The 8925-nt window shown below is 36.6% G+C and overlaps 1 protein-coding gene across 1 annotated transcript; it reads left to right on the top strand.

Moving 5' to 3' along the window:
- Positions 1-5198: 5198 nt before the first annotated feature.
- LOC113297895 (COP9 signalosome complex subunit 8-like) lies at positions 5199-8192 on the top strand. Its single transcript, XM_026546469.1, has 5 exons — positions 5199-5442; positions 5528-5607; positions 5721-5902; positions 7199-7306; positions 7801-8192. Exons 1-5 carry the CDS (start codon positions 5359-5361, stop codon positions 7938-7940), a joined length of 594 nt encoding a protein of 197 aa, XP_026402254.1. The 5' UTR covers positions 5199-5358; the 3' UTR covers positions 7941-8192.
- The last annotated feature ends 733 nt before the right edge of the window (positions 8193-8925 follow it).

Below are 8925 nucleotides of genomic sequence, written 5' to 3'. Positions count from 1 at the left end.
AAGATATCTTTACATTCATATTCGAAAATATCATTTGCAGATTCAGAATTCCTGCATAGTTGGTATCTGATAATGGGAAACAATTTGAAGGACAGAATATAGAAATGCTACTTAATGCATTCAAGATAAAATGTGGAAAGTCTACTCCTTTGTATCCACAAGCTAATGGGCAAGTAGAAGCAACAAACAAAAAACAATTGCAGATATATTAAAGAAGAAATTGGAAGACATAACAGAGCATGGTGCGAACAAGTACATAATGCAGTATGGGCTTATAATACAACTAGAAGAGAAGCTACTGGAATGTCACCTTTTGTTTAACATACGGAGTTGAAGCGGGTGTTACCAACAGAGGTTGTTATTCCGAAAACAAAAAAGAAGCTAGGGAGGGAGAAAAATCTTAGTGCGGGCTTGATTTTAAAAAACTTGATGAATTAGAAGAAAGAAGAGAAAAAGCTTTACAACATATGGAGAATTATCAGCGAAGATTAGCCCGAGAATATAATAAACGTGTCAAAATACGCGAATTTCAACCAGGAGATTTAGTTCTGCGAGAAACACCAATATATCAGCGAGAAAATGGTGGAAAATTAGCGAAAAAATGGGATGGACCTTACATCATTAAGGAGATAGTTGGAACAGGAGCTTATAGATTAATGGATCCAGAAGGAAGAGATGTTGGTCATAGATTAGACAGACCATGGAACAGGTTGTACTTAAAAAGATATTATCCGTAAGAAGCTTTGAGAAGTTATGGATTCTGAAAGAATAATTGCAAGATTACTCATATCAAAACAAGATCATGATGTGCGAAATTTTCGCAGAGATAATCACAGAACAATGACATAAAAGAAAGGGGCGAACCTTTATGGCGTACACCCTAGTTCGCGAATAAAATTTCGCAAGAGGCAAATGTAAGACCTAAAGTACGTCATATTAGGGGGTACCTGTTGCATGGCTCAGGGAAAGGCTACACCGCCACCGGAACCTGAGTCATGGAGATTTGGGGTCAATAAAGCCCATCCGGGAGAGGCACCTTGGATTCTCAGCTTAAGCATATGACTTGGGTTGGGCGACTAAGGTAATAAGGACTCTCCCAAGGAGTGCAGATCTGATCAAGGCGCCGAGGTACACGGTTGAGTCAAGAGTGCCAGGGACGTTTGAAGCGTACCTTGCCATTCTTGACAAGTCTTGGCTTATACTGCACTCGGCCTGAAGAAAACCCCACTTAGGGTGCAGTCTCGTAACCATAAGCCCTATAGGTAAAAGGGATAAGAGGCTGCGAAAACAACTGGTTGTTGTTAAGACTGGATGGGAGGAGCTAACCTTGTATGGTAGAAGTACGCCTCCTTGAAGGGGCAACCAGGGGGAGATAAGGGCGGCACCCTCCATTAGGGAGCTGATAAGTGTCTTAAGACGCAAATGTCATGAGGCTTTTTATTGGATATTAAGGCTTGTCATATTTGTGCAACAATCCTGAAGAGGCAATAATACAAAAAAAAGATAAGACGAGATCAATGGGTTTTCGCATGAAAGTGCGAAGACGTCCTGCGATTTCGTCGCAAGGCAATGTCATGGGGCTTTATTTTCGCAAGAATATTTAGGCCTGTCATATTGTCGCAACATTCCTGAAGAGGCCATAATACAAAAGAAAAAGTTAAGGCAAGATCAATGGGTTTTTGCATGAAAGTGCAAGGACGTCCTGCGATTTTGTCGCAATGACAAGAGGTGGCATAATAAGACCTTTAATTAGGAAGGCAAAATAAGACCACTGATAAAACAAAATATTTATAAGTATTCGTAACAGATTATTTTTTGCAAGAAAGATAATGAGAGGCAAGTATGGGAATCAATACACAAGAAGCATTATCTTTCTCATCAACAAAATATTAAAAGGAAAAGTTGATTCCAAAGTTGGTTGAAAAATGTAACTCGCAAAAGTGATAAAAATAAGACAGTTCAAGAAGACAAAGCTAGATAAGAAGCTCAAGCTTCAGTATTAATTCAGTAGCAGGAGATAACAGAAATTCTTCGCCTAATATTCTCGCAAGCCTCTCCTTCATTTCGGTTTTGATCTTCGCCTTGACTAGCATCTTGATTATCGCCAGCAATTACTTCTTCAGGAGAAATTTCTTTCTCATTTGATTAACACCAGCAGATGCTTCTTTAGAAGGAATCTTCTTCATCTTCCAAGAAATTATCCTCTGCACCGCTTTCGTAATCATAATCACTATCAGCAGGACGAGGAACTTCATCATCATCTACTTCAAAGGATCAATTGATGTAGGAGGAAGAGATTTGGACAATAAAATGTCATTTACAAGGACTTCAGCCCGGAGATGAACTTGACGAAGAAGTGCTCTCTGATGATTCCTATCTTGAATATCCTTAAAATAAGCAAGATAATCAAGTCTTCTTTCTGCTCGGTCGCGAGAACCAGTAAGGGCAGAGACGAGCAATGCATTTTCTTTGCGAATTTTGGCATATTTAGCCTCCAAAACAGAAATGGAAGAATGAAGATTCTTCTCAGACTCTGCGAAAGATAGAATACAAAATTTCATTAAGATGAAGAATTCAGAAGATATGACAAAGAAAAGATAATTAAGGCAGTCAAACTATTATGACTACCTTCCTTTTGCGAAATAAGGTGTTGAATCAAGGACAACAACTATTCTCCCAACGGTCCATTGCGTCATCAAATTTATCTCCAACTAAACCTTTAAGTCGAGACTGAAGATTTTTCTCTTTAGAAATAAGAAAGGCATTTTTCTTCGCAAGAGAAGAATAAGATTCTTCTAATTTGGAATATTGTTCTTTAAGTGATTCGCCTTTACACTTAAAGCTATTCTACCTTGAATGAGTGTATCTCTTTCAGCGATAGATGACTCTGTTACTTCTTTAAGTTCATTTCTCAAAGAGCGAAGAGATTGCTCTTGGTCATCACATACTTTTGAAGAATACTAAGTTGTTGCGAAGATATCGCCATCTTGTTTAAATAAGTTCGCTTCTCTTGAGATAAGGTTTTATTCTCATCTGATAAAGTTTCCATCCCTAAATTAGCTTTAGTTAAAGAATAAGAAAGCGAGATACTTCATTACTTAATAAATCTTGTCTTTGAACTAATTGGGTATTTTCATTGGTAAGATTATTTATATGATCAAGAGAATATGAATAGAGGTTATCTAATTGGTTATATTGATCCATCAAGATTTCTTTATCAACACGGGCTTCTTCAACACAGATTCAAATTGATATCTCTCCATTATTCGTTTCTGGTTTAAAGCTTAACATGCGAAAGAGGGATTTCAAGGATAATTAAATATGGGAAGGATAAAACCATTAAAAGGCAAATTAAAGACACAGATAAGAAAATCATACCTCTCAATTCATCATTCTTCTTGCGAAGATTGTCACGATCCAGCAAAACATTCTGAAGCTTTGATTTTCGAGACGAAGAGCATTACATTCTTTTTCCAAAGCTGTCTGCGAAGCAGCTCTGTCAGAACCAAATGCTTGCTCAGAATTTCGCAAACATTAGACTTGATAGGATCAATAGAAGACTTCTTGACATCATCCAGAACTTCAGATAAAACTTTGAAGCAATATCTATCCCTTCCACGGTTTCTTTCGAAAGAGGAAGAGACTTAGGTAGAGAACTGGTAGAGATAGAAGGTTGAGAAACATTCTCAATGGGAAGAGAAGAGGTTTCATTCACAGAAGGATCAACAAGGGGGTTTCAATCATTGAAAGGTCAGCTGAAGAAATGAAGTCTGAGGCAGCTTTTTCGCGAATTGGAGATAAAGGTTTATCTTGCGAAGATGTCGCAGGAGATTTAGAAGAGATGAGTAAGTGGAAGGGAACAGAAGTTGGAACAGTTTTAAGGTGGCGAGATTTCTTGAGAGGTTTATTAACATCTTTATCACCCTGCGAATTACAATCCAGATAAGAAACAGAGGCAACAATATTGTTATTAGAAAAGGATAGTGTTTCTTACTACCTTCTCATTCGCAGACTTTCTTTTATGCGCAACAACCTTATGCTGGATTTGGGAATGTTAGGGTTCTGAACTGTAAATCTAGTGTTGGAGGCGCTTTTGCTGAAATAACAAGAGTATGGGAATCACATAAACAACATCAAATAAGGCAATAAACAAGATCAATTTCAGCAAAACATAAGAAGAAAAAAGAAAACTAACCTTGATGAATCCATGGAAAAATAGCAGGGAGATTGTTTCGAAGAAAATTACGAACTATGAAGATCTGCAGAAGAAATAGTATGAAGATGAAGAAGAACTTAAAAGATTGAAGAAGAAAGAAGAAAAGTTGCAATAATGGAATTTGCAGAAGAACGATGAAGTTGCAGAGAAAATAAAAAGAAAGAAAAGAGAGTGAGAAGGAATATATATAGAGGGAATTTTCCTCGAGAATAAACACGATTAATACGGAAAGATATAAGCGGTTAAAAAGCAACGGTTACAAAAGACGTGTCGAGAAATAGATGGAAGAAAGAATACGTGTGATAAATGCAGAATATGAAAGGAGAACAGCTGCGGCATTTCTCACATCATTCTCTACTTCGCAGAAAAGATATGAGAAGAGGCAAGACGTAGGATCAGAATCTCGCAACGACAACATTTCAGCGAAATTATCAACAACACAATACAACAGCGTCGCAAAACAATTTCAGGAAGAATAAAATAAATGACGTCAGCTAAGATCACGAGAAAGATATGATAGTCCTGCGAAAATTAGAGAGCTTGCGAAATTAATATTTGTAAGGTTGTGAGAATGTCACAGACCATACCCAAAAATAAAGGACAGATTAGCTGTCATCCACTATGTATTTCCTTATAAATAGTCGTTCAAGTTGTAAAGAGAAGGGAGAGATCCTTTTTTGAGTAAGAAACGAGTAAATAGGAGAGAGAAAGTCTATAACAAAGATCATTCTTGATTTCTTTATATTTTCTTGTAAGAATATTCAAAGATTGATCAATAAAATTAAGAGTGTAAATCTAAAAATGAGTTGATTAATAATGAAATCATATTTTTATAGGATTTCCTACAACTACAGAGTTGTTTGGAAAAAGAGTATAAATTTTATAGGGTTGGTGGGTGTTTTTCGTATGGGTAACTTGGTCCAAACTAGAATAATATATTGACTAATGCCTAGTTAGCGAGTCTGACAACGATTTGTGTTGTGCCCTCTTCGGATCACTTTTTGTTCTCCCTCTAACGAAAATCTTTTCATCGGAAGGAATATAAAGATTCACTTGGTCCCAAATCTTGCTTTCTGTTACAGTGATTTTTCTTCTAGCTCCAACTAGGGTTTACCTCAAAGATCTAGGGTATAATTTGCGCCATGGATTTTTCTCCCTTGAAAGAAGCCATAGAGGCAAAATCATATGAAAAGATCGCCGATATTTGTGATGAACTCATGCTTCAGGTTAGTTCTTTTCTTGTTAGCATTGTTTGGATACGTTTTAGGTTTTTTCGAAATATCTGATGTGATGATTTATGACTGATCACAGGTTACTTCACAAGGCATTGCATATCAAGAGGAGTGGCCTTACGCTATTCATCTTCTAGGTCATATTTACGTCAAGGATATGTGCGTGATTCTTTTCTTATTCTTTTGGTTTTCATGATTTAGGGTTTTGTGGTTCTTAACATATTTTAGATGCGCGTTTTTATTTTTTTTATTGATGTTTTTTTTTTGTACAGCAATAGCGCTAGGTTTTTATGGAAATTGATTCCATCAAATGTCAAAGAGAATCAGCTGGAGGTGGTAGCTGCTTGGAAAATTGGGCAGCAATTGTGGCTACGAGATTATGCTGGCGTTTACGAAGCTATTCGTGTATTTAATTGGAGTCCTGAGGCTCAAGGTCTTGTGAATTCCTTCTCAGGTAATTGTATTTTGATTATTATGTTCCCTCTTGTTGAGGTTACAAAAGAGTTTATTATTACCAAAGTGTTTCGACTTACTAGCTTATGAACTATGATTTCTATTTGATACTCTCAAATTCCAAATTGATACTCCTAACAGTTTCTGCTTTTTCAACATGGATTATGTGATAGTACATAATATGTTACTGCTTTAGCATTGCATTAGCTTGACTTGTCAAGAGAAGTATTTGAATTTTAAACTAGAGACTAAGTATGTGATGCAGTGATGGTATCTGTGATCTGTAGGTGTTTGTATTACTTTGTTTTAGTCTTCGTTGTTTCTTGGCTAATATTGATACGGAATCAGCACATGATTCTATGAAAATTAACTTGATAGACAAGAATTTTCATAAATTAACTTGATATGAAAATTAACTTATAAATTTTGACTTGGTGGGCATCTGCACTGCAAGATGTGCTTGATAGACAAGCTCAATCTGCTTAGTAAATTAACTTCAAGCTGCTTAGAATTCCCTCATGTATTTCTACTTTTGATAGATCTTCAGCCCTTTGTTTTGTTTTATTTCACTTTTTCATTCTCTGTGTTATTTTATTGTTAGCTACTTATGTTTTGGGTAGTGGTCTTCTTTTTGGAAAGACGCAGTTGAGTTTGCAAGTGATACTGAAAATGTTGCGAGAATGTGGTTAGAGACAGATGCTATTTTCTTCAAAATTTTCTACGATTAACTTTCTAATCCTTCTTAGAACCCACTGTTTGTTTAAGCAAATGGAGGCTAGAAGTTCAGTTATGCGCACGTACAGTAATGACTTGCCTTTCTCTGTAAACGTTATGTAAGAGTGTTTTTTCCATCGGTTTTACCTCACACGATTGGGACCTATTGAAATTAAGGGGAATCCAGCTGTAAACTGTTATTCTGACACTGAAAAATAAAATGTTCTGTTTTTTATCTTTATCCAAATAAACAATTACTCTGGTACTTATTCTGGTGCTTGGTGGATGAATGTTTAGTAAGGTTCTTTTACTGATTATGTGTTGGGAGTTGTTGATCCACCTGTGGGAAAACATGTAGCTAGATATGAGAACGTCAGGTATTATCAAAAGATCAACATAAGTATGATCTTATCTTTTGGTAGAAATTTCTTGTATGACATTCATTATTGTGTTGAGGTCCAATTTATGTTACTTTTCTTTTCTAGGTTTACGAAAGAGTTTTTCTAGTATGTTATGTCTTTTCTAGGTTTCCAAGTTGCACTTCTCCAACGTCTGCCAACTAATTCTTTTGTAAATTGTGCAGAGATCTATACCAATAGGATGTTCCAGCTACTGCTATCTGCATATTCCACAATAAGCATAAAGGATACTGCTCTCTTTCTAGGAATGAGCGAGGAAGATGCCACCAACTGTAAGCATGTTTACCCTCAATTCTGATAATATGTAGCTGATGGTGATTGAGATTTTGAAAACTGTGTCCAGTTGATTATTCAATTTGTGTTCTACTCAATCACTTCATATTGTTGCATCTGGGACAAGTGCAAGCATCAAGCTAGCACTGCTGGTGGTGAATGCTGTCAGTGATAGTGACTGCATGCTCATTTTGGTGAAGTTATGAAGTGTACCGTGTGAAGCCTCACTAAAAGTGGCTATATGAAGAACTTGTGGTTCGGTCAATGGATGGTCACGGATTGAACTGTGCGCGTTGGCCTAGGGTCCTTTCCTTGCGAATCCTCTAGCAGAGCATAGTCATTCTCTGTTTGAACCATTATTTTAGAGATACTCTTTATCTGCACTTGCATGAGTTGTTTGAGTTTATTTTTCTTCAGCAAAAATGAAAACCTGAAAATATTTATGTTTGTTACTTGCGTGAGAGCTAATGGGCGTAAGGTTGTTCATTTGCAGATGCGGCAGAACAAGGTTGGCTCGTGGATTCTGCTTCAGGGATGCTGATTGTGAAGAAGCAGCACGTTGTGAAAGAGCAGAAGCTAGATCATACTAAACTACAACGCTTAACTGAATATGTCTTCCACCTTGAGCATTAGTCTTGGCTCTTGATAGCAATGAGTCATCCTCCGTACCCCTATAATTTCTGGAAATGGTAGATTTTTGAGTGGCTGCAACCTGATATGCTTTTTCATTGTTGTTTCATCATGAATATATACATTTGCAGTTACTTTCCTGTAGTCAGTCACTGGGAATTATCCTGAAAAACATATTTTAACTTTGATGTAAATAACCAAGCGTTTGAATGATGATTTTGTTTATCAAATGAAAAGATGAAGGTTTGGATGCCAGGTATAGTTTCATGTCCAGAGTTTGTTATGAACCTGCCTAACCATGCCAAAAGGTGCAAATCTTTGTTGGAGTTGTGGGCTGGAACATGTTTCAAGACTTCCAACTCCATCAAATCAGCCGTCAGATCAACCTTTATTACATCTGATTTTTATCGAAGTGGATCAGTTGCACGTTTCTATGGAGTTGTTGTCAATAAAGAACTGTTGGGGAAATCTTTCAAAGTCCTCGAGGTTGTCAACGTCGGCAAGTGGCCTATTCACATGATAAGGAGGCATAGTTGGCGCTCTTGAGTGTTTTTCCATTAGTTATTAGGAAATTCGTGATTCTGCGATTACATAAAGATATGCAAGTAATCTAAAAGCTACTTGCTTGCATTATAATTGTGGAAAATACCTTGTTTCCTATTTACCTCGTAGGTATGCTGCACTTTTGGGGCATAAACTTATGTATTTTTGACTTCTTTTCCAGCTAATGTGAGCTGGACTTGGTCTTGCAACTACCAAGCGAGTTAACTTAGTTTGACCAATAAATTTACAAGGGAGGATCCATGGACACTTTTAGATGGACAAGGTCAGGTAAGATTTGCGTCATTTTCTCCGCAAAATTCAAACGACAATGAATTTAAGTGTAATATTTTGATGATATGTTCCTCTTATGAGACACTATATTCCTATAAAAAAAATGAACACAATTCGAGATGTATAAAACGACCATATATCCATTTGAATATCA

This window comes from Papaver somniferum, chromosome 7 (genome assembly GCF_003573695.1).
Source record: "Papaver somniferum cultivar HN1 chromosome 7, ASM357369v1, whole genome shotgun sequence".
In the NCBI taxonomy this organism is placed as follows: Eukaryota; Viridiplantae; Streptophyta; class Magnoliopsida; order Ranunculales; family Papaveraceae; genus Papaver; species Papaver somniferum.
The sequence above is the reverse complement of the archived record's forward strand: the minus strand, read 5'-3'. Positions and strand labels throughout refer to the sequence as shown.